Source organism: Myotis daubentonii, chromosome 14 (genome assembly GCF_963259705.1).
Source record: "Myotis daubentonii chromosome 14, mMyoDau2.1, whole genome shotgun sequence".
Taxonomy (NCBI): Eukaryota; Metazoa; Chordata; class Mammalia; order Chiroptera; family Vespertilionidae; genus Myotis; species Myotis daubentonii.
The window spans coordinates 24,470,929-24,497,563 of NC_081853.1; the positions used below are offsets into that span (position 1 = coordinate 24,470,929).

General features: G+C 40.6%; 1 protein-coding gene across 8 annotated transcripts in view; it reads left to right on the forward strand.

The window, feature by feature from the left end:
• ATG7 (autophagy related 7) overlaps nt 1-26,635 on the forward strand; it is a 246,801-nt gene that overhangs the window by 122,839 nt on the left and 97,327 nt on the right. For 2 of the 8 annotated variants that reach the window (XR_009448517.1, XM_059663590.1), the window contains one exon: nt 2,503-2,625. Coding sequence is in view for 6 of the 8 variants with exons in the window: in XM_059663590.1 (XP_059519573.1) it covers nt 2,503-2,625 (123 nt within the window). In the remaining 2 variants the exon portion in view is untranslated. Of the gene's footprint in view, nt 1-2,502; nt 2,626-4,876; nt 4,962-5,292; nt 5,500-26,635 lie in introns of those variants that run through there. The other 6 variants (XR_009448518.1, XM_059663587.1, XM_059663588.1 and 3 more) reach the window with 6 other exon arrangements.

Sequence of the window (26,635 nt, forward strand, 5' to 3'; positions counted from 1 at the left end):
AAGATTCTCTCTTTTGCTCTTGGCATTTTAATTATGATGTGTCTTGGTGTGGTCTCTTTGGATTCCTTTTGTTTGGGGTTCTCTGTGCTTCCTGGACTGGTAAGTCTATTTCTTTCACCAGGTAGGGGAAGTTTCCTGTCATTATTTCTTCAAATAGGTTTTCAAGATCTTGCTCTCTCTCTTCTTCTGGCACCCCCATAATTCTGATGTTGGTACGCTTGAAGTTGTCCCAGAGGCTCCTTACACTATCTTCATATTTTTGGATTCTTTTTTCTTTTTGCTTTTCCGGTTGGGTGTTTTTTGCTTCTTCGTATTTCAAATCTTTGACTTGATTCTTGCGATCCTCTAGTCTGCTTTTGGATCTCTGTATATTATTCCTTATTTCAGTCAGTGTATGCTTAATTTTTAGTTGGTCCTTTTTCTTAACCTCGAGGGTCTTAACTAGATTTATCGAGGGTCTCACTAAATTTATCGGTGGTTTCTAGAAAATTCTTGAAAAACCTTATAACCGTGGTTTTGAACTCTATATCCAGTAGTTTGCTTTCCTCCATTTCTGTCATTTGTGACCTGTTTCATTGTCTCCACATTTTTTGGCTGCTTCCCTGTGTTGATAGAGTGGCTTTCTTTGCTAAGTGTCCTATAGGGCCCAGTGGTTCAGCCTCCCCAATTACCTGAGGTGGACACTCTTGGTGCACCCCTTTGTGGGCTGTGTGCACAGTCTTGTTGTAGTGAAGCCTTGATTGTTGTTGGTATCACTGGGAGGAATTGACCTCTAGGCCAATTGCCTGTGAGAATCAGCTGTGTCTGCAGTGGGAGCACTTCTGTGCTGGAGACACCTCTCCGGGGCAAGACTTGCTTCAGTGGGGCTTTGGTGCTCACTGAGTCTGCCCCCTGAGTGTGTCCCTTATGGATCTGAGGAGTTGTAATCTGGACGGTCCCACTCTGACCACTGGGTACACTGGCTCTTGGATCTCTAAGGAGGTGCTAGTTTAGCCTCTGCCTGAGGCTACCCAGCAGGAGGTACAGAGACATCTGCAGATTCCTCTTCTTTGTTTGGGGTTTGGAGGTGCCCAGATGAGGCCCAGCTGTGAAGCAATGCAAGCTGCTGTGGGGCCTTGGGCCTTTTGGGTGTTCTGGGTCCCTCTGACCCAGCTGCAATTTGTTAGGTAATTTTAGATTGCAAAGGGCCAGGGCATTCATATGCAAAAGCCTCTGTGCACAGCTTTGGTGGGGCGGAGTCTCAGGGCTGATCCTCAGCCCTGCCCTAAGAGGCCCTGGCGCCTCAGTGTCTGGCGGTAATTGCTGCACCTTGAGAGAAAGCCGCCCTCAAGTTCTGCCCGCTGCCACAGTCCAGTTTCTCCCTGTATGAGTATGGGTCCCCAGAGACTCGCCCAGAACTGGAGTTCAGAGCAGTGGGGAGCTTGTGACTCCCTCCCGATTGAAAAAGACAACCGTGTCCTCAGTTGCCGGCCCTTTCCGCGTGTGCCTCCGTACCTCTGCACTTTACTTCCACACTTCCTCTGAGTCTCAGTGTGCTTTTCTCTTTCCTTCTAGTTGTAGAATTTCCACTCAGCCAGCCTTCCTGTGGTTCTGGATGATGTCCGTGTTGTCTTTTAGTTGTAGTTTTGAAGTGGTTGTGTGAGGCAGCAATTTTAGGAGTTTAACTATGCCGCCATCTTGGTTTCGTTCTAGAATTTTTTATCATGGCCCATGCAAGTGTTAAACCTCTAAAGTGGTTGCCTCGTTTTGTACTCCCAGGAGAATGCTGATTGTTCCAAATCTTTGCCAGTATTTGGTATTTTCTGTCTTTTCCATTTTAGCTATGCTGTTAGGTATAAAACAATATTACATTGATAATAATATTAATAATAATAATAATAATAAAACAATATTACATTGTAGTTTTAGTTTTTATTTCCCTGATCTCTTGTAATACTGAGCAACTTTTCATAAGTTTATTGACCATTTAGGTCTCCTCTTTTTTGACATGCCTGGTGAAATTTAGTTTTACATTTTAAAATAATTTTTTAAATATGTTTGGCTAGCCAGTAGGTCTCATTTCCCATCCTTCTGTCCCTTCCCTTCTCTTTATCCTTGTAAAAAATTTTCTTGGCTCTTCTCTTGCCTGTTATTTTTTTCCCCTAAAAAATAGACCTTAAAATTAGTAACCCCAACTTTTCTAGAATTTTTAGTGAATTTCCATGTAACCTATTTTGAGAAAAATTCTCATCTAAATTGAAAAACGTGATAAATATTAACCCCTCCCCCCCAGTTTTTTGCCCAACAGATTGGTTATCTCCATACTTAAGACTAGTTTTTGGGGACTGTCTAGGGCGGGGGGATAAAATGGATACATATGTAATACCCTTTGTAATACTTTAAGCAATAAAAAAAAAAAAGACTAGTTTTTGTTTCATTTTTGACAAATGCTTATTAGAAGTGAAAAATCTTTTAATATGCATTTTAAGACTAACCCTTTTTAAAAATGTAAATGTTTTTCAGGTTCTTGATCAATATGAAGGAGAAGGATTTCAATTCCTGGCGAAGGTGTTTAATTCTTCACATTCCTTCTTAGAAGACTTGACTGGTCTTACATTACTGCATCAAGAGACCCAAGCTGCTGAGGTAAGAATAAAACAAGCTTTATGTGCTCTGAATGATGTATTTGAATCTTATTTGGTATTTAGATTTACAGAAAAGAAAGAAAGCAGTTAATTATGATTTTTCCCCCTTAGAACAAACCCTTTACAGTTGCTGGATGCTGATGTGTGCAGATTGTTGTGTAGTAGGTGTCAAATTCAAAAAATTGCTGATAAGGGAAGTACAGGTTATTGATTCCTAAGCACCTGTTTCTTACTGAAAATCATTTCTCATGTCCATACATCAAAATGCAAGTCAGGGAAGACATTGGACTCTAGCACTGTTCTGCAAAGAGAACATGCCTGGCTTTTATTTCACAATTGATCAGTCTCCTTAGGCCATTGAACCCTACCATGAAATGGCTTTCTTGGTTACAACCTTAGAGAGTTACGTTTAGCTTGTCAGTTTGAATATTTTGCAGATCTTAATTTCCTGTGTCACTATAATCATGTGGGGTTTTTTTAAGACTGGGATTCAACATACAGTTATCTTGTTTTTTTCCAAGTGCTCACTGTTCTCAGAAAAGGTCACGCGGTATATAGTGTGGAGCCATTCGTGTCACTTGACAAAACGGGCACCATCTCAAAATGGTTGAATGATATTAAATCAACATCTTTCTATTCTGTTACCTGGGTGAAAAAGCTCTAAGGAAAAATGTGACCTGCCATAGCATTTCCACAAGCAACATGAGGAAAACCTTGAGCGCCTGTGTCCTGCAAAGTTGCCATTAGTCCTATAGTTTGATTCAGTGATTACCGCCCCATCGCCACCCCTTCCTGGGGTTGTGTAGTCTCACCATTGGGGGAGGGCTCACCGTCAGTGAGTAGATGATCAAGCCCAGTATTGGGCCAGCTGGTGATAAAAAGGCTACTGTTTGGAAGATTGGAGCTAGCACTGGTATAGGGAAACCATGTGAAAATACCAGTCAAATCCTTTGAAGCTTCTAACAGATTGTGATGAGAATTTTAAGCACACCAGAGACGAAAGAATACATCTCTAGTGTTAGACTTAGAACTGAAACTGGTTCTTCTTTAACTTGCTTTGGCTCTGTTGTCCTGGGCTTTCAACAGATACGGTATTCCACCGATGACCAGTAGTTATTAGACCCACATAGGGTCTCTTAGTTTCAGAAGATAAATGGCATCTCGGCAGGACTTTAAGAGACTTTCAGATTTTATCCAGAATTTTGACTGGGTTCCCAGAGAGAGTTCAGAACTTTATGTTGATCATAGCCACCATATTGTCTTTTGAGCAGTAGTGTACTGCCTGATAATAAGAGGAAAATAACTTACAGGTCTTTTCAACCATACAATCATTTGACTAGTTGGTTGGGGGAATTTTTCCAGCCAGCTAGAAATAATTCACATACTTTTCTTTAGTTGGCTAGAAGAATTGAAACTCGAAATTGACCCCATATTTCACTCTTTAAAACAGAGCAGATGTTAGAATAATGGGCGCATTTCTTGATTAACCCTGACTATCTTGAATTTTAGTTGGTCAAATATTAACAGCCTTTTAAAAGACCCTGGAATTTGAAGACAGCAATAGGGACTAAAGAGATGGTGGGGCAGGGATTCATCTATAAGTCTGATTTTTCTTTTTGAACTTTTCCTCCATTAAATATATTTATAGTTTTGGAACCATAAGCCACACATCAAATTTTTTATTAAAGATGGTAAACTGGTTGGCCTATGAGCCAGATATGGCTTGCAGGTGTGTTTTGTTTGGCCTGCTCTATGTGTTAAATTCTGAATAAAGCCAACATTTTAAAATTATGGGTTTTACATAAAAATCAGAATTTTCCCATTTATGACTTCTTTGAAAAATCAGATCTGGCAACGCCAGGTCTACATTCCTAAATAGTGATGGTTTTCTAGAGCCAAGAAGCAAATTGTATAGATAAATAATGTACTTGATATGAAATTTAAAGGTATAGAAAATATTCTATGTGGAAAGGAAATCTTGTACACTTTTTCCCTTACCACCCAGTTTTCTTAGTGGAGACACATTGTTGTTAGTTTCTTGCCCAAAGGTATTAACATATTTATATTTTTTAATTTCTATTTCAGTTGGCATTCAGTATATTTTACAATAGTTTCAGGTGTACAGCATAGTGGTTAGATAATTATATAGTTTAGGGGCCAATGCCCCCAATAATTTAGTATCTACTTGGTACCATACATAGTTATTACAGTATTACAAATTGTACTTAATTCTTCCACCTTTTTTTACCCAGCCCCTCAACTCCCCTCCCATCTGGCAACCCTCAGTTTATTCTCTGCATCTATAAGTCTTTTTGTTTTATTTGTTTATTTTGTTCTGTAGATTCCACATATAAGTGAAATCATATCATATTTGCCTTTGTCTGACTTGTTTCACTTAGCATAATACCCTCTAGGTCCATCCATGTCATCACAAATAGTAAGATTTCATTCTTTTCTATGACTGAGTAATATTCCGTTGTATATATGTACCACATCTTCTTTATCCACTCATCTATGGATTGCTTCCACATCTTGGCTATTGTAAATAATGCTGTAATGAACAAAGGGTGCATATATTCTTTCAAATTAGTGTTTTTAATTTATTTGGATATATGCTCAGAAGTGAAATTGCTGGATCATAATGTAATTCTCTTTTTTATTTTTTGAGGTAATTCCATACTGTTTTACACAGCATCTGACACCAGTGTTCAGTCCCACCAACAGTGGATGAGGGTTCACTTTCCTCCACATCCTCACCAACACTTGTTTGTTGATTTATTGATGGTAGCCATTCTGTAAAATGTGAGGTGATATATCATTCTGGTTTTAATGTGCATTTTTTCTGATGATTATTGATGTTGAGCATCTTTTCATATGTCTGTTGGCCATCTATGAGTCCTCTTTGGAGAAGTATCTATTCAGGCCCTCTGTCCATTTTTTTTTTTTTTTTTTTAATTAAATCTTTATTGTTCATATTATTACATTTGTTCTTTTTTTTTCCCCCCCATAACTCCCCTCCTCCCAGTTCCCGCCCTACCCTCCGCCCTCACTCCCCACCCACTGTCCTCATCCATAGGTGCACGATTTTTGTCCAGTCTCTTCCCACATCTCCCACACCCCTTTCCCCCCCAAGAATAGTCAGTCCATTCCCTTTCTATGTCCCTGATTCTATTATAATCACCAGTTCATTCTGGTCATCAGATTATTTATTCACTTGATTCTTAGATTCACTTGTTGATAGATGCATATTTGTTGTTCATAATTTGTATCTTTACCTTTTTCTTCCTCTTCCTCTTCTTAAAGGATACCTTTCAGCATTTCATATAATCCTGGTTTGGTGGTGATGAACTCCTTTAGCTTTTCCTTATCTGTGAAGCTCTTTATCTGACCTTCAATTCTGAATGATAGCTTTGCTGGATAAAGTAATCTTGGTTGTAGGTTCTTGGTATTCATCACTTTGAATATTTCTTGCCACTCCCTTCTGGCCTGCAAAGTTTCTGTTGAGAAATCAGCTGACAGTCGTATGGGTATTCCCTTGTAGGTAACTGAGTTTCTTTCTCTTGCTGTTTTTAAGATTCTCTCTTTATCTTTTGCTCTTGGCATTTTAATTATGATGTGTCTTGGTGTGGTCCTCTTTGGATTCCTTTTGTTTGGGGTTCTCCGCGCTTCTTGGACCTGTAAGTCCATTTCTTTCACCAGGTGGGGGAAGTTTTCTGTCATTATTTCTTCAAATAGGTTTTCAATATCTTGCTCTCTCTCATCTTCTGGCACCCCTATAATTCTGATGTTGGTACGCTTGAAGCTGTCCCAGAGGCTCCTTACACTATCCTCGCATTTTTGGATTCTTTTTTCATTTTGCTTTTCCGGTTGGATGTTTTTTGCTTCCTCGCATTTCAAATCATTGACTTGATTCTTGCGCTCCTCTGGTCTGCTGTCGGGCGTCTGTATAATATTCGTTATTTCAGTCCGTGTGTGCTTAATTTCTAGTTGGTTCCCCAATATAAGATCGAGGGTCTTATTAGTTTTCGTGTAGAGCTCATTAAGTTTATCGGCAGCTTCTAAACAGTTCTTGAGAGACCTTAAAAGTGTGGTTCTGAACTCTATTTCTTCCATTGACAATTTTGTCCTGTTTCTTTGTCTCCGCATTTTGTTATGCTTCCTTGGTGCACCCCCTAGTGGTCTTTGTTCGCAGTCTTATAGATAAATCTTGATTGCTGTAGCTAATTCCAGGGAGGGTTTGACCTCCAGGCCAAGTGGCTATGAGATTCAGCTGTGTCAGCGGTGAGAGAACTTCTGTCCTCTAGGGAGGTGCTAATCTAGCCTTTGCCTGAGGCTATCCGGCAAATGCCTCTGTGCAGGGCTTGGGGGGGCGGGTCGAACAGGATCAACAGGGTGGGCCGGAGAGAGCAGTTATGGCGGCTCTCAGTCCTGTCCCAAGGGGCTCTGCCTCTCTGAGTCCCAGCACCCGCTGCAAAGCTCGGAGAGAAAGCTGCACTCGCTCTGACCGAAGCCAGACAGTCCCGCTTCTTCCGCCTGAGTCTGGGTCCCTAAAGACTCGCCCGGATCTGGAGCTCAGAGTCTGCGACTCCCTCCCGATTGAAAACAACAACCGCGCCCTCCGCCGCCAGCCGGCTCCGCGCACTCCGCACCTCAGAATTTGACTTCAGCACTGCGCCTCCTCTGAGTGTCTGTATGCGTTTCTCTTTCCTCCTAGTTGTAGGACTTCCACTCAGCCAGCGCCCCTGTGGTTCTGGGTGATGTCCCTTCCGTTTTTTGGTTTCACTTTTGAAGTAGTTGTTCAAAGCAGCAAACTCCGGCGTTAACCTATGCCGCCATCTTGGTTCTCCCCCTCTGTCCATTTTTTAATTGGATTGTTTGGTGGTTTTGTGTGCATGTGTTGACTTATATGAGTTCTTTACAAATTTTGGATATTAACCTCTTATTGGATGTCTTCTCTCATTCAGTAGCTTGTCTTTTCTAGTTTGATGTAGTCCTATTTTTAAATTTTGTTTCCCACACTTAAGATATATCAGAAGAAATATTGCTAAGAAAAATGTTAGCGATTTTACTGCCTGTGTTTTTCTTTTAGGAGTTTTATGCTTTCTGATCTTACAATTAAATCATTAATCTACTTTCAGTTTATGGTAAAAGAAAGTGGTCTAGTTTAGTTTTTTGCATATATCTGTCCAATTTTTACAGCACCATTTATTGAATAGACTGTCTACACCCTATTGTATGATCTTGTCTTCTTTGTCATAGATTAATTGACTACATACGCATGGGTTTATTTCTGGGCTCTCTATTCTGTTCTCAAAAGTATTTAGGTGATGCTCTCCATTTAGATGATGCTTTTTAGTTGATGATCCCTATAACTATTGGTATTTGCAGCCCCTATCTTAGAAAAGAATCATTACTTTTCTTAAAAAGCTCTAAATAGGACTGTTTTAAGATAATGCTCACTAGAAAAGAAAAAAGACATTTTCCTGCCTGCATTAATTACATTACTGTGAAAAACATGTGTAAATGAATAAATAAGTATATCAAAAAATATACACATATCTGTGTAAAAGGTTGTGTTTTGACTTACGTATCTGATTCCCAGTACATTTGTAAATGTTCAGTAATAACAGTATAAAATTCTGCATCCCATATAGAAAGATACCAACTTATTTATTTTAGCAATGCAGTGAAGAATGCCCAATTCTCATCTTAGGGTAACTGTTTTCATGCATCAACATTGGAATTGCAAAAGATTCAACCAGATAAATATATATGACAGTATGATTTTATACATTACTTAAAAATGTATATTTATACAAATACTGTTTTTTAAAAAGAGAAGTACTGAACAGCTTTTGAAAATTGGATAGCAAGGCACTATGCTAGTGACTGAATACAGAAGTTAATGAGATGAGCTCATGGTCTAGTGCAGCCGTGGGCAAACTACAGCCCGCGGGCCGGATCCGGCCCGTTTGAAATGAATAAAACTAAAAAAAAAAAAAAAAAAAAGACCGTACCCTTTTATGTAATGATGTTTACTTTGAATTTATATTAGTTCACACAAACACTTCATCCACGCTTTTGTTCTGGCCCTCCCGTCCAGTTTAAGAACCCATTGTGGCCCTTGAGTCAAAAAGTTTGCCCACCCCTGGTCTAGTGTGAGAAACAGAGACATAAACAGGGCACTCTAATACCTTTAAAAAATATTTTACTCATTTATATATTAAGTGCTGAGAGAGCAGTTACTCCTGCCTGAGGGAGTAAGGATGTCAAGGAAAGCTTCACACAGAAGGGAAAAAATATTTCAGTTAGGTTTTTTAAAACTAATAATTAATTCTTTTAATTGAGGTATAATTCACATATAATATTATATTAGTTTTGGGTGTTCAGTATAATTAATGATTTTGCTCTTTGTACATATTGCAAAATGATCACCATGATAAGTGTAGTTAATATCCATCACAGTTAGTTTTAAAGGTTAAGTAGGCTATCTTTAAAAATAAAAGTTGAATTTGGCCAGGGAAAGGGTAGGAGGTGGGGGAGGACATTCTAGGCTGGATAAATTATCTCAGAGGCTGACTCTTTAGTGTGTTACTCAGAATCATGAGCATGTGGCTGGAGCCAGAGTTTCCTGAAATCAGATAAGGTTGTTTTTTTATTAATAACAGCTTTATTGAGTTATAATTCACATACTATGAAATTCACCCTTTTAAAGTGTACAATTCAGTGGGTTTTTTAGTATACTGGTATTCACAGAGTTGTGCTACTATTACGGCTAACTTTAGAACATTTTCATCACACCCAAAAGAAACTGTACCATTAAGCAGTCACTCCTCATCCCCCCCTCTATGTAGGCCTGGCAGCCACTACTCTACTTTCTGTTTCTATAGATTTGCCTATTCTGGACATATCATGTAAATGGAATCTCACAATATATGGCCTTTTGTATCTGGTGCCTTTAACTTAGCATGATGTTTTCAAGGTTCATCCATATTGTGGCAAGATAATTCTTTTTTAGTTAAAGGAAAAAAGCTTTTGAAGCTATTAAACTTTTCCATGTCCTTTAATATCTGTGGTCTGTCTTCCAAACTATAGCCCATTTAGTTTGGAGGAATGTATAACTGATCCTACTAGAGACAACAAATCCATTTATTTTTATAGAAAGGGGCAGAGAGATAATGGATTGGAAGATATATTTAAGACAGAATCATCCAGATCTGTCTTCAATTTTTTTGCACCCATCCCCTTTCCATCATCCAAAAACAATTGCCATTATTTTAGTCTAGGACTAGGTTACTAATATGATAATAGTGCTGTTGAGATTGACAAATCACCAGGTTGGTTTGTGTTGCAAGAGGGCTGGAAGTATAAGGTGCAGAGTAGGGACTGAGTGTGTGGTGTAGTGAGTTGCCAGATTTACAAAGATGAGTTTACTTGGGGTAATGATGAAATTGAGGAAATTGAATAAATGAGTGAAAATGACTGGATGGTATTAGAGATAGGATGGAGATAGAACTTAAAGAACAGAATTGGTAGATTGATTTTGCAGATAAAGGAAAATTATCCTGTTTCATTTAGTGAAATAAGGAGAAGCTGCTGAGCTAAGATGCAATAAAAATATTTAAATGAGAAATGGGTGTGGTAGAATTTTATCTCAAGTTGTAGATCAAAAAACAAAAAATTAAAAATAGCCCTGGCTGGTGCGTCTCAGTTGGTTGAGTGTCCTCCCATGCACCACGGAGTCTCTGGTTCGATTTCCGGTCACCAGACATGTCCAGGTTGCAAGCTCAGTTCCCAGCAGGTGGTGTGCAGGAGGCAGCTTATTGATGTTTTTCACAATGATGTTTCTCTCTTTCCCTCTCCCTTCCTCTCTTTCTAAAAATCAATAAAAACATATAGTAAAAAAAATATTTTTAAAAAATTAAAAATACTCACCTCATAAATGTTTTTTTCTAATGTTATATTTCATAAAGTAGGGGTCTTGGACAGAGACCTCTTTGTCTATCATTCATCTAGCTGCCAAATTATAATTCCATTCTACCCATGAGGTATTGGGAAACCTCACAGAGGGAAAAGGGCCCACTCAGCTTTTTACTCTCTTAAAATGTTGCCATCTGAATAGGGAATTTTGCATGAAGTTCTGGCTATTACTTTCAAGACCTGTAGAGAGAATGGGTTTGAATATTTGGAAATTGAGTCCAATTTCCTATTGCTCCTAGACATCTGTTTATCCCCGTTGGAACCAAAGAAAATGGCTTTAAAGTTGATGAAGCACAAGATATCCAAGTTGTGGAGCTGGTGAAGAACTCACCACGTACTCTTTAAATTGCTGAATTTGTTAAGAGACTAAACCAGACATATGAACGACTTAGCCATGTTTCCATAAAATTTGCTGTGACTTGCCTTCTTAGGGTTATTTATCATCAACTATCAGTTCACATGTACTGATTTCATTCCAACTGTGGGTTCAGTATTGTGCTGAACGCCAAATAATCTTCAAGCTTCATCTAATTAGAGAGAAAAGACTGTTTCATAAGAGAATTAATAAAGCAAGCTATATTGGCATATCCTTGAGAAATTCAAATTCCAGAATCCCATAACCCAACTTCCCCGAAATACCTCATTCTCATTCTTGACAGTTTGCAAGTTCCATGATTTCAGGATTAATCTTAGGCTCTGTTTCCTTCTCTTGCCTTGACTATAGTATCGTATTTGATGTTGTATCATACAGTTATATTTTCGGGATTATAGTTACAGCACTCTATAATTGTAGAATTAGGGATTAATGAATGATAATTTAAAAAGAAAGTTTAGCGCCAACTTTAACATAGGTTGTAAAATCACGAACAGGCTGTCAGAAATGAACAGGCTGAGTCGGTGGGTTGATTGTGAATTAAAACTCGGATTCTGACTCATCTACTACAGAATTCAGGATTCTAGAAAATAAAGTGCCCATTTCTTTCATAGGAGGAAAGTCATAAGAAAAACATTACAGTCATGTGATATGACTTCATTGGCATGACAATTTACTATTCAGCAAAGTAAATAGCACCATTAACAAATGTTTCTGCTGGGCCTTTTGCACTTACACTGAGATTTGGCCTCTTCCACTCACAGCTGGTTTTGATTTGGTTCCTGTGGATTATTTGTTTTGTTTTGTTTTGTATTTAACAACAGTCAGATATTTATGTACAGCTTCATCAAGAGCCTCCGATGACAAATAGCCTTTGGAGGCCAGTAGAAGCTGTGGGAAACCCCGTGTCAGCACTTAGACCCGTTTCCAATGGAGAGGAATTGCTCTGGGGACCGACCTAGTCTGCCCATGAATCCAGTTCTCTTTTCCCAGAGCCTTCTGCTAGCCCACATCCAACCTGCACTGGCCCATCCTCAGACTGTATCCTCCCTTGATTGTCCCTTATGAAGCAATCCAGCAAAACACAGCCTTGGCCTTCTCTCCCAGATGAAGGGGGGAAAGCAGAAACAGCAAGCAGAAAGCCAGTTAATTCTTAGATTGGAAACTAGAGACTAGTTTTTGAAATAAGGCTTGGCCGTACTCCTTTGTAAAACAAGTCCCTTTTATTTGCTGTCAGAATTATCTACATGGGTTTGAGATGTTTAGATTAGTTGGTATTAGGTAAGGATCCAATTGGAGGATAGACGAAGTCTGGGCTGAGTTCCCCACCCTTAAGTAGTCTTGGATAGTATACTCCATTTGGAGGTCTATGGGAGAGAGAAGGGGAGAATCATAAATGCTAAAAGCAATGCTAAGACGGCTAATATTAAGAAATAAAACATGGGAACTGCATCCTCCTTAAATTTTAGTTCTTGTTCTGTTCGTGTTCCCATGAGTACTTGGGTGAATAACTTAAACATTTTTTGTATCAGCTTCCCCACTTACAATAGAGGGATTGAACCATATGTGAAATCCTTTGTAGCTCCTATAATTCAGTGATTTTGATTCAATTATACCCAGTATGACCAAGAAGTAAAAAGATGGCTAATTCTTGTATCAAAAATGTTTTAAAAGTACCAGAGCAATTACTTTTTGTACATTTTATACATATTCCCTGGTGTCTATCTGGCTGCCATTGCTAGAAATATTTTTGGTCACATTCTTTTGAGATTTAGAACTGCTTTGAGCTTTAAGATAACATTTATTATACAGTGGGGCCTTCACTTACGAGTGTCCTGACTAACGAGTTTTTTGAGATACCAGCTGTTTCTCAGCAGATTTTTTGCATTGAGTTGATAGAGTAATTTGAGTTAACGAGCTCCTTAACGAGGTCGGTCTCGGAACGAATTAAACTTGTAAGTCAAGGCCCCACTGTACTGTGTATTGGTTGGTTGTATAGCAGTGTGTGTAAATCCAAAATGGTGTAACCTAGCCAACGGACCTCATTCTCAGACTTGGCACCCAGGACTTTGCCTTCTTTGTAATATCAAGTCTCCCATCACCATAATTGAGTATGTTCGTAAAACATACCATTCATGCCTTAACCGGTTTGGCTCAGTGGATAGAGCATCAGCCTGCGGACTGTAAGGTCCCAGGTTCGTTTCCGGTCAAGGGCATGTACCTTGGTTGTGGGCACACCCCCAGTAGGAGGTGTGCAGGAGGCAGCTGATCGACGTTTCTCTCTCATCGATGTTTCTAACTCTCTATCCCTCTCCCTTCCTCTCTGTAAGAAATCAGTAAGGTATATTTGTTAATAAACCACATACCATTCATGACTTCTTGGTATAGGTTCCAAAGATGAATTCCAAAGCCCCCCTTGTTTTAAGTAATGGCAGTTTCCTTAGATGTTGAATCTATAGTATACGGAGTTCTTTAAAAATCATCCATATTACACTAAAACACACAGAGTGAATGAGTAGCCTGAACTCTGACCTGATCAGAAGGCCTGAGTTCATGTCCACACTCCAACAAATGGCCGAGACTGCTGTGTTCAAATGTATGGGTTGTGCAGGACAAGACCATGTGCAGTGGTCCTTGGGTCATTTCCTTAATTTCATTGAGATTCATTTCTTCATTTGTAAAATGGGATCAACAATTCCTATTTCTCATAATTACTGTGAGTATTAAGAAAGAAATTATCTTAGAAAAGATAGATAAATTGAACTACATCAAAAACTTTGTGCTTCAAATAGTTTTTTTGCAAATCATATCTTTTATAAGGAACTTGTATCAACAATATATTAGGAACTCTTGCAACTCAGCAGTAAAAAAAAAATATAACCCGATTTAAAAATGGGCAATGGATTTAAATAGACATCTCTCTAAAAGTTATACATATGTCCAGTAAATACATGAAAAGATGATTATTAGCCATCAGGGAAATGCAACTCAGAACCACTGTGAGGTACTAATTCATGCCCACTAAGATGACTATAAGCAAGAGGACAGACTCTGCTCTAGCTGGTTTGGCTCAGTGGAAAAAGCGTCAGCCTGCGGACTGAAGGGTCCTGGGTTCAATTTTAGTCAAGGGCACATGTCTGGGTTTCGGCCTCAATCCCCAGAAGGGGGTGTGCAGGAGGCAGCCAAACAATGATTCTCTTTCATCATTGATGTTTCTATTTCTCTCTCCCTCTCCCTTCCTCTCTGAAATCAATAAAAATATATTTTTTTAAAAAGAAGAAAAAGAAGACGGGCCTGGCCGGGTAGCTCAGTTGGTAAGAGTGTCATCCCAGTACACCAAGGTTGCAGGTTCAATCCCCGGTCAGAGCACATAAAAGAATCAACCTATGACTGCATAAATAAGTGGAACAATAAAGCAGTGGTTCCCTCTCCCTATCTTTCTCTCTCCTTCTCTCCTCCCCTTCTCTCTTTCTCTCTCCCTCTCTCTAGAAATCAGTAAATAAAGAAAAGGGAAAAAAAGAAGACAGTCAATAAGTTTTGATGAGGATGTAGAGAAATTGGAATCCTCATACACTGTTGATGGGAAGGTAAAATGGCGCAGCCACTTTGGAACACAGTCTAGCAGTTATTTAAAAAGTTTAACACAGAGTTACCATATGACTCAGAAATTCTACTCCTAGGTATATGACTGAGAGAAATGAAAATACATGTTCATACAAGAACTGTTATACCAATGTTCATAACAACATTGTTTATTCATAATAGCCAAAAAACAGAATTAACCCAGAGGTCCCATCAACTGATGAATGGATCAGCTATTAGAAAATTGTGGGGTATTATTTGGCAACAAAAAGGAAAGAACTACTGATACATGCTGCGACATGAATGAACCCTGATAAGTGAAAGAAGCCTGTTACCAAAGGCCGCATATTACAGGATTTCATATATAAGAAATGTCCAAAATTTAAAAATCCACAGATTCAGAAAACAGATTATTGGTTACCAAGGAGTAGGGGGAAGCTTGGGAGGAAATGAGGAATGACTGCTTATAGATGAGGGTTTCTTTTGAGGTGATGAAATGTTCTCTGAGGGCATTGTGACAGGCTGTCGGAGTATGTTAACTTGTTTGTGTAGATGTGACAATGATTTCTTCTACTTTTATTGTACCTCAGTGTTTAAAGCCTTAGTCTCTGCTCACCATGTAACCCTTTCTTGTAGTATGGATAGCCGGCAAGTACTGGGAGCACTAAGGGAGGAGGGAGAATATAGAGGGGGCCCACTGGCCAAATGCCTCCCTGACCTGCTTTCTGGAAGAAGAGAGGAAGTCAAAATGTCAGTTCTGGCCAGCAGAGACCTCTGATGGAGTGGTCAGGGGAAGATGAGAGTGCTTTGATACCCATTACTGTAGGTTGAAGCAGGTGTTTCAAAGCTCCAAACCAATTTCCCTCTTGCTGCCCAGCCTGGTGGCTTAGTTGGTTGATGTGTCATCCTGTACACCTTTGTTGCAGGTTTGATTCCCAGTCAGGGCACATATCTAGATTGCAGGTTCATTGCCTGTTTGGGGTGCATATGGGAGGCAGCCCCTTGATGTTTCTCTCTCACAAGATGTGTTTCTCTCTCCCTCCTTCCCTCTCTCCCACTCTCCCTCTCCCTCTTCCTTTCCCTTTCTCCTTAAAAAATCAATACAAACATATCCTCAGGTGAGAAGTAAAAGGAAAAACAAATTCCCTCTTGCCCTGGCCAGGTGGCTCACTTGGTTGGACATTATTTGGTACACCAAAAGATTGAGGGTTCAATCTCTGGTCAGGGCGGGTTCAAGAGGCAACCAATCGATGTTTCTCTCACATCAATGTCTGTCTGTCTGTCTGTCTGTCTCTCTCTCTCTCTCTCTCTCCCTCCCTCTCCCCCCGCACCCTTCCTCTCTCTCTAAAAACCAATAAAACATGCCCTCTGGTGAGGATTTTTTGAAAAATTTCCTCTATGACAGGATTTTATTTTTTCCCAAGACTCTCTATTTTGAAAATTCTTGAACATACAGAATGTTTTTAAAAAAATACAATAAATTCCCCCATGTAACTTCTACCACCTGGATCCAACAATTAACATTTGTCACACCTAGGTGTTCTCTCTCTCTCTCTCTCTCTCTCTCTCTCTCTCTCTCACACACACACACACACACACACACACACACACACTCGCACTCTCTCTCTCACACACACACCACAACACATACACATTCACACATTTTCTGTTTTCCTGAACCATTTGAAAGCAAGTTTCATATACAATGACACCTCAACCATAATTTTTAGCATAAATCTGCCAAGAATACAGACATTCTTTTAAGTAAATAGAATACCATTGTTGTCACAGAACAACAAGCAATGATTCCATAATACTACCTAAAATCCAGTACATACCCTAATTTTCCCAATAGTCCACAGGTTTTTAAAGGCATCTTTTAAATCAATGTTTGTTTTTCCTCAAGTTTGAAACTTTATACCTATAAAGCATCAACACTAATAAAAGAGAAAAATGGTAATTGGCGTATGACGATACCTTTTTTATCGGCTAATCAGGGCTATATGCAAATTAACTGCCAACTAAGATTGGCAGTTAACTGTCAACAAGATGGCGGCTAATTTGCATATGTAGGCACAATGCAGGGAGGCAAAAGGGAAAGCAGGAAGAAGCCCCCTGCCACTGACAGTGATTGGAAACCCAGCGGGGAGCTAAGAACTGGGGGGCAGGGCAAAGGCCCTGCCCCCCAGCCATGATCGGAGAATCAGGTGCCTTTTCCGCCGTGGCCAGTGATAGCAGGCAGTAGGGGTGGAGCCAGCGATGGGAGCTGGGCATGGTCGAAGCTGGCAGTCCCAGGAGCTAGGGGCCCCTTGCCTGGGCCTACAGTGAAGCCCACGATCGCGGGGCCGCTGCAGCTGTGGGTCCCCGCTGCCCGGGCAGGACGCCTCAGCCAGAGGCATCCTGCAGGGGCAGGGGCGGAGCCCGCACAATCGCAGCACCCCCCGCTGCCACTGCAGGTCCCCGCTGCCCGGGCCAGATGCCTAGGCCAGAGGCGTCAGGCCTGGGCAAGGGGCCGATCCTGCGATTGGAGGGTGATGGGGGTCAACGCCTGAGGGCTCCCAGTATGTGAGAGGGGGCAGGCTGGGCTGAGGGACACCCCCCCACACACACACCCAGTGCACGAATTTCGTGCACTGGGCCCCTAGTCCTATATAATAAAAGCCTAATATGCTAAGTGGCAGGTCAGCCAGCCGGCCATTCAACCAATAAAAGTCTAATATGCTGCCCTGACCGGTTTGGCTCAGTGGATAGAGTGTCGGCCTGCGGTTTCAAGGGTCCCAGGTTCGATTCCAGTCAGGGGCATGTACCTTGGTTGCGGGCACATACCCAGTAGGGAGTGTGCAGGAGGCAGCTGATCGATGTTTCTCTCTCATCGATGTTTCTGGCTCTCTATCCCTTTCCCTTCCTCTCGGTGAAGAATCAATCAAATATATATTTATTAAAAAAAAGTGTAATATGCTAATGATATGCTAAGGCAGCGCAACTGCTTGCTGTGACGTGCACTGACCACCAGGGCCAGACAGTCAACCGGTTGACCAGTTGCTATGACGTGCACTGACGTGCACTGGGGCAGACGATCTGACCAGTAGGTTAACTTGCTGCTGGGTTCCAGCCAATCGGGACTGAGCGAGATGGGCCTGACATGCCCTGGAGCCCTCCCATGGTCCCTCCCCAGCTGGCCAACCTTCCATGTCCCTCCTAGGCCCCGATCATGCACCGGTGGGGTCCCTCGGCCTGGCCTGCACCCTCTCACAATCGGGACCCCTTGGGGGATGTTGGAGAGCCGGTTTCGGCCCGATGGCCAAATGGCCAGTCGCTATGAGGCGTACTGACCACCAGGGGGCAGATGCTCAACGAAGGAGCTGCCCCCTGGTGGTCAGTGTGCTCCCACAGGGGGAGCGGAGCGCTTCTCAGCCAGAAGCTGGGCTCATGGCTGGCAAGCGCAGTGGCAGTGGCAGGAGCCTCTCCCACCTCCACAGCAGCGCTAAGGATGTCCGAGGGCTCCCAGACTGCAAGAGGGTATAGGCTGGGCTGAGGGGATCCTCCCCCTCCCCCCAGTGCACAACTCTCATGCACCGGGCCTCTAGTTTTAAAATAATAACTAAGCATCAGTCACTTGGTATATAAACTTGAGCATATCTGTTAACACCCTCATCTCTAAATAGGGAGACTTGGTCATCCTATTAGGCAGTGTACCCCAGAGGTCCTGCTGTTATAGGCAGGTCTTTTCCAGGTGAGGTTATCTCCAGGTATCATATGGGCTTCCTGGCTATTTTCCATATTTGAAAAGTCTAACTGAAATATATTTATGACAAGATATTACATTGACCAACTAAACCATCAAGTTGGATTGTTTGTTTGTTTCGTATGAAATGGAATACTGGTTAGCTTGATCCAGTCAGAAGCTCTGATTGTCAGTTATGTATGTCTTTGAATTAGAAAAACAATAAGATAAAGTAGTGTCTTTTGTTGGGTTGGAGGGGTTTTTCACGATATAGTCCTTTGAGAGAGAAAGTGGGGATCAGGAAGTGGAGAGCCATGGCCCTGACTTCCTGACTACATCAGAAGTATTCTTACAGTTTGCCCTGTGACCATTATTCTAGGGTCTGTATTTTTACAGCTGAGCCTTCTCACTTGCAAACATAACAGCTGCCATGTGTTGAATTTGGGGGTTGTCCATGTTTTGATACTGTAAAATTAAATTGATTTCTTGGTTCTGAAATCTTAGTGTTGCTTCATCTTCTCAAATAGCTGTGAGAGAGCAGGGAGGGAAGGGAATATGAAATATTCTAAGGTGTGTATTTTTTAAAAATTAAATATTGTTCAGGTTTAATCATGGCTTCTATCAGTCAACAAATACTTATTGACCCCTTGCCAAGTTCATGCTGGTGTGGGAATTCAAAGAGGTACAAGGCAGGCCTTCAGGAGACAGGGGGGTAAAGATGGCAAAGTAACTGAGGCTGCAGGGCACAGGGTGTGCACAGAGAGTTGAACACATGGTGTAATGAGTCCTACGGGATTTGGGGAGAATCAGATGCAGAAAGAAGGCTCCAGGAAAGAGTCAGATTTTGAGCTGGGCTTCCAAGGTTGGAACTCCAAGTGTAGGAGAGAAAGCTTTCCAGAATGGCCCATGGCATGGAAGCATCCAAGATTTCAGATGAAAAGTACCGTGAGGGGCATAGCAACCAATACTGATTACATTATCTGTAATTTTTATGGAACTTTTGTACCTAGCCTTTGGATGTCCACAGCAAGCTTTTGAGGTGGCTAATACCCCATTTTATGGATGAGGCTGTCAAGGCTCAGGGAAGTGAATTGATTTGCAAAGTTGCCTGGACATTGTTAAATTTAGCTATACTCGGTGTTCATCTACATCTTGAGGTTTACTTCGTAAGCCTAGGTTGTGTTCTGCTTTATAGAAAGTACCTCTACTTTCAGATTGAGCAATTTAACAGAGCCCTTTTGCTTTTTGTCTGTTTCCTTACACCTGTGTTCTTGGATAGCATGGTTTAGTTCATTGTGTTATTCTAGGGCTTGGTCGGCCAACATCACTGTGCTTTCTTACTGCTTTAAGAATAGACTGGCTTTTAATAAAATCTGTGGGAATGAGATTTTTACTGTCATGATTCCATCTCTGAACTTACCAATGGGAAAAAAGAACAAGTAAGAGATTACTTCTTTCTTCCTGGCCTTCACTTTTCCCTAAATTATAAAGAGAAATTGCCTTCATTTGCCTTTATTCAGCTGCCTGGTGAAAAAAAAAAAAATCAGTGCTAAAGTATGTATATCTTATTGTTGCAGAACAAAATCCTTGAGTTCCTAGTAATAAATATAGCAAATTGCTGTGGATTTGTTTGCTTTTAATTTTGCCACTAAACTTAGGCCTTTGTGTTTATCTTACCTTATTCTTCCTTGGAAGAGGCCATACCTAATTCTCCTTAGCATTTTATTAAAAGGAAAGAAACCTGGCTTTTAAAAGATTTTTAAAATATTTTATTTTTGTAAAAGATGCATATATATATAATATTTATGTTATCCTTTGTCTAACTTAAGTTCATCATTGAATTGATGTTTTAAAGCACAAATTCAGTATCAACACTTTAGAAATAACTATTTCAAGTTTGTATATCCAAATACTTCTTTCCCTTTTTCTTTCAACAATGACCTGTAAAAATAAAACTTCATTTTTCTTTAAGCTTTTTTTGTTGTTGTTAACCCTTGCCCGAGGATATTTTTCCATTGATTTTTAGGGAAAGTAGAAGAGAGAGGGAAAGAGAGAGAGAAACATAGATGTGAGAGAAACGCATTGATTGGTTACCTCCTGCGCAAGCCCCAGCCAGGAGGAGCCTGCAACCAAGGTTTGTGCCCTTGACTGGAATCAAAGCCAGTTCCCTTTGGCCTGCAGGCCGACGCAGTTCCACTGAGCCAAACTGGTTAAGGCAAAAACTTTATTTTTCAATACCTTAAAAGTTAGGCTGAAGTAATAAGTCTAGCTCTCATCAGCCCTTAGCATCATAGGCCTAGAAACAGAGTATTCTCATGGAAGGAGCGTAGGATTTGGGTTCTAAAGAGGAGGCATTCGGCCCTGGTCCTGCCACTTTGTTACATCATTTCCTCTTGCCTGGGCTTCATCTGTAAAAAGGGATAATAATACCTGCCCTACACTGTTGGTGTTATAATGTGCTTTGAAATCTTTAGAAGTATAATACAAACATTAGTTTTTATAAGCTAAATGTAAATGAAAAACTGCCATAGATTTTTTTAAATAATTTTTCTTGATATACAATAGAACATAAATGTCTTGAATTAAACTTTCAACAATCATAAACCATTAAAATGGTAATTCACATTAAATGGATATTATTTGAATGTAAAAGAGATTAGCAACAGGTGGTTTTGTTGTAGACAAACCTATAAAAACCTGTTTGATCCGAGTCAAGGTATAAGAATGCACATTAACTTTCAAATTAGGGTAAAACTTCCTAATGTGAAACAATTGAAACTTCTCAATTAAATTATTATTTTCTAAAGGACAACTGAACATAGTGTTTTCTCTAGTGTGGCCCCATGTTCTCTTCAGTTAGGCTTTGCATACTTCTGTTCTGTTGCTGCGTCCTCTCCCACCTCCAGACTTTGTTCAGCTGAGCCTTCTGCTGGTCAAACGCTGTTTCCTACCCCATGGGATCTGCCTGGTATTCCTGCTGGTCCTTCTAACTCAAGCAATTACCTCTTTTGAGGAATGGTTTCTGACTCACTGCTTTCTACTGAGGCCAAGGTTCAGATGAGATTCTCTAAATTAAAGTCTGAAAGCACCACTCATATTTGAAATAATTGTATTATTATTTGTGAGCACAGAAATATCTTCATCCAAACAATGCTTTAGGAATATAAAAAGGCTAAAGATCAAGAAAATTTGCTCCTTGCTTTTTTCTTTTATATCTTAATCTTTCCAAACGAGCTATAACACATGCACAAGAAAACTTAAAATGTTATATACGATCTAAATAATAATTATCATATAAACACCAAGTAAAAAATAGAACATTGCATTTCGCCTCTCTTATATTTGGCTCTCTGATCACAGCCCTAGAGATAACTGCCCTACCCCTTTTGATAGTTATTTCCCTGCTTTTCTTACAGCATTAGTCTGCTATATGGATTCCTAAACAATATAATTTAGTTTGCCTGACTTTGAACTTTTATAAGTAGAATTATGTCTTATGTAACCTTTTGTGTCTTGCTTCTTTTTCTCAACATTGTGAAAGTTACCCAGGTTGTTTTTTATATCTGAATTTTGTTCCTTTTCATTGCTGTATAGTATTCCACAGCTTATTCATTCTAATATAGATGGATATTTGTAGCCCTTCCGGTTTTGGACCATAATAAAGAGTGTGGGTTAGATCATTTTTTGTGTGTGTGTGTGTGTGTGTAATATCTATATCTATATCTATCCTGGGGTACTTGTGCAACATTTTTATAGGTCAGTGTTTTTCAACCTTTTTTCCATTATCACCTCTCCTAGGGAGAAAAATTAATTAATTTTAAACTTAAACTTTAACTTTCAAAATAAATTAATCCTAAAGAATAAGATTTTGTTGGGTAGGGTTAAGCTTTGGAGAGCCAACAGCCATTGTAATGTCCAAGATATTTTCACCTACCAGAAGTCAATATTTACTCCTTTGTGGGAGTAATATTGCCTCCATTGAGAATACATGTTCTAGGTTATTTGTAAGACCCGAATTGTTGGGTCATAGGAAATATGAATTTTCAACATTATTAGATCATGACAAAATGCCTTCCAAAACAATTGGACCAATTTAAGCGATTAATAGTAGTATGTGGAAGTTTTTGTGGCTGTATATCCTTGCCAACATCTTGGTACTGTCACATTTTTAAAAATTTGCCAATCTGTTGGGTGTAGAATAATATATCATTATGCTTTTAATTTGCATTTTTCTGGTTATCAATGAGGTTAAATAGCTTATGTTTGTCATTTATTTGGATTCCTCTTCCCTGATGTCTTATTTCTCTACTTCAACTCTAAAAATTCCTGTACGTTCTGTTTATGTATCCCTTGTTAAAAGAAAATACAATAGGATGACCTAATTATTCATTTGAAAAATATGACCAAACCCAGAGACCTGTGTTCTTTTTTCCCCCCAATATATTTTTATTGATTTCAGAGAGGAAGGGAGAGGGGGAGAGAGAGAGAGAAACATCAATGATGGCCCTGGCCAGTTTGGCTCAGTGGATAGAGCGTCGGCCTGCGGACTGAAAGGTCCCAGGTTCGATTCTGGTCAAGGGCATGTACCTTAGTTGCAGGCACATACCCAGTGGGGAGTGTGCAGGAGGCAGCTGATCGATGTTTCTCTCTCATTGATGTTTCTAACTCTCTATCCCTCTCCCTTCCTCTCTGTAAAAAATCAATAAAATATATTTTTTAAAAAAAGAAACATCAATGATGAGAGAGAATCCTTGATTGGCTGCCTTCGGCATGCCCCCTACTGGGAATAGAGCCTGCAACCCTGGCATGTGCCCTTGACTGGAATCAAACCCAAGACCTTTCAGTCCACAGACTGACACTCTATCCATTGAGCCAAACCAGCTAGGGCCAAGGACCTATGTTCTAATCCCAGATGAGCTATTTGAGTTGGTCAGAGTGCTGTCTATACCTCTGGTCTTCAGTATCCTCATTTGCTAAATAAAAATATTGGCTGGGCTCAGCAGGCGGGGCTTAGTGGTTGAGCGCCGACCTATGAACCAGGAGGTCACTGTTTGATTCAGGGCACATGCCCATGTTGTGGGCTCAATCCCCAGTGGGGGTTTGCAGGAAGTAGCCAATTGATGATTTTCTCTCTCATCATTGATGTTTCAATCTCCCTCTCCCTTTCTCTCTCTGAAATCAATAAAATTCTAAAAAAAAATATGTTGGCTGGGTTAGAACAGTGGTTCTCAACCTGGCTGCCCATTATAATTTTATCTGGGGTGCTTTTCAAAAGTACTGATATTTAGATCACACTTCTACCACAAAGTTTGATTCAATTGGATTAGAGATTTTTATATCTTTTCTAACTTCATATTCCATGATAATGATAGAATAAGCCTTTAACACCTGGGTTCCATGGTTTTGAACATCCCCCTTGTGTGCACATTAAATTAAATATGCCAGAGGGCTATTTTCTATTTTTGCAAATGACTTATAAAAAGGAGGAAATTACTTAATTTAATCCACAGAAGAAAAATGGTGTCAACATTAAAAATATTTTTCTATAGCCAATTTACTTTTAGCGCTGGTAGGATTTTCTTTCTTCGATAGCTGTCATGACAAAGTGCACATCCAAGGACAATATTAAGAAATCATAATGAGCCTTAGAAAGAATGAGGCACATGTCAGGTCAGGGCCCAGCACAAGTCTGAGAAGGCCGAATTCATGAATTCCTGGCATTGGCCTTCCTACTGTAAGGTTCTATCCCATTGCCAAAGGCCCCACTTACAATTCCAGCTGGAGAAGGGCTTCTCAGGACTGGGATCATGGCATAGTATGTGCTCCAGGAAAAGTTGGCCAACAGTACTCTCCTGGATTGGGTAGGTGGTTTTGGAGCTGGGGAAAGGTACCATGACAGGCCATTATACCATTCTATCTGCCTCTGTGTATTTTCAGAAGTCTCCATAGTGGAAAATTGTTGTTTTTATTCACTTTCCTGACATTGGTTCAGCAATATTTTCTAGTACCCACCTGCCTGCCACTTGGTATGTGATCATATCTGACACTCGTGTGGCACTTTCTATTTTTCACAGTGGGTTTATTTGCATTTTACTTAGTTGATCATCATAGCAATCGTTTTAAATAAAAAATCTTTTGTAGCCTTCTAGATCCTGGTTATGATAGCAAAAAAGCAAAGTTCAAACTGGCTTTAACATAAACGAGGAATTTGTAACTAGGCCATGTACTCCTGGCCCCCTTGGTTGAGGTTGGGGGTGTTTAATGTCATGACCATCTTTGTCTTCATTGCTCATCTCTGCTTTCTCTTTGTTGATGTCATTTTCTCTCACTGCAAACAGGATTTTTTTTCCATGTAGCAAAAAACATGGCCTCACATAGTTCTACAATTTCATTCTTCCTTCAAGAGCATCTTCCCCAGTGGCTCCTAAAGGAAATCCCCAGACACAGACTGGAATTGCTCAGGTCTGAGTCACATGTCTTCTCTGGACCACTTGCAGTAGACAGGGAGGGGCAGTTGTGATTGGCCAGCTTGGACCACCAGCAGGTGCCGTGATCGGCAGGCCTCCCTCAGAACTATGTGTTTGGATTGAGAGAGGGAGTTAATTCTAACAGTCCACCCCAAAGAAGGAGGAGGGCTGATGTGGGTGGATGCGTGCTGGGCATATGTATAGAAGTCCATTCTAAGTTCAGTCTACCCTTAATTCTGTGTCTGTTTTTGTTCCTCCTAGACAGTTCTTTTCTATGAGCAATTTCAAATTAAGGACTTCAGTGCAAATCTTGAAATTCTAATCCCCAGATTTGTCCCCAAGCTTGACTTACTCTGCTTCCTGAATTTATCCCATCTTCTCACCTACCCACAGATACCATAAAAGAACTCTTTATTCATTGAGTTCTTTAGAGAAACCTTTGGAGCAGCGGTGGTCCGTGAGGTCGAAAAAGCTGGCGACTGCTGCTTTAGCGAACTAGCAGCTCAGCGTACCTCCCCTCCTCCTCACCGAAGGAAGAGTTTTCTCCAAGACTGAAACATAGGGCTTTTTTCCTTCTCCACAGGGCACAAATGTCTCGTTCGTTAGTTCGTTAAGACTCAGCGATTCCTTCTTGCAAGCTCCCAAACTTCATCATGAGGCCACACCTCTTAGGGTGGGGAAGGGGAGTGCCCTGACTGCCTCTGCTGCACAAGTATGTACTGGGGAGCTAGAGACAGGAGGCCAGGGTGAGGCTTCATCTTTCAGCCCAGACGGTGATGGGCAATAACAGTGTCACTGCCTTAGGACATGTGCCTTCAGTCTCCTCTGCAGTCTAAAAAATTACTTGCTGTGCTGAAACTTGTTGATAAACTAAGATCTGTAATTAGGAACATAAGCTACACAAAACAGGCCTCAAACAAATGAACAGTTGTGGGGTATTATGGGCCCCTGTGGATTATTTGACTGAAGAAAAGGAGAGGGGGAAAGCTGGTTGCTGTTGAACAAATTGCTACCAGATGTAGATTTCAATAAACACCACACTGTTGTTCCCTTGCCTGAAGGTGCTACGAATTTCTTGAGGCAACAGAGCAATCAGTAAACTGGAGACTGCTCCAACATGAAGGAGCCTCCTGGTGTTCCCTGGTCTGGATGTTTTGTCCACAAAAAAGTGGTTAGAATGTTGCAAAAAGAAATCATCATTGAGAGACTGCTTTAAGAGGAAGGGGATCAGTGGTTTTTCTTACAGAAGTGAATTCTAATAGTCATAGGATGAACCTGCCACAGTGAATAAATACTTGAGAGCCCGCCTGTGCCATATGATAAAGAAAGCCCCCCCCCCCCCATGAAACTTACAATAAGAGGGAGAAGGGCACTAAACGGTAGTGGCAAATAAATAATAGATGACCTTCAGTGTCCTGGGAAGGAAGCCTGTGTGAACTTGCAACGTGGGAGTTGCTTGTCTGCCATCAGAATGCTGCCATGGGCCAGCCAGCATATGAGCCTGAGAATTTATTTGAGACTGAAAGGTCCCAGAGCCATCACACTACTTTGCTATATCTTGAAGGGAATGGAATGGAGAGATTGCGAGAGGGAGGGAGAGAGCATACAATGGATTTTAGCTCAGTATAGTGTAACAAGCTACTTATGTTCCTTAGAACAGGGTGATTCTAGATACAGTGATTTCCTTGACCCTTCTCTTGGTTATGACTCTGCAATAAAAAGTCAAGTACCAAATTGATGGTTGGCTTAAATCCAATACATAGGAATGCATCACAGTGGTTCTCTAATCCCCTCTTCTCAATTAGATTTCCACCTTCTTGAGGGCAAGGACCCTTTCCCCCTTTGTATTTTCATTGACTAACAGGCACTTTTCATGTAAGTACTC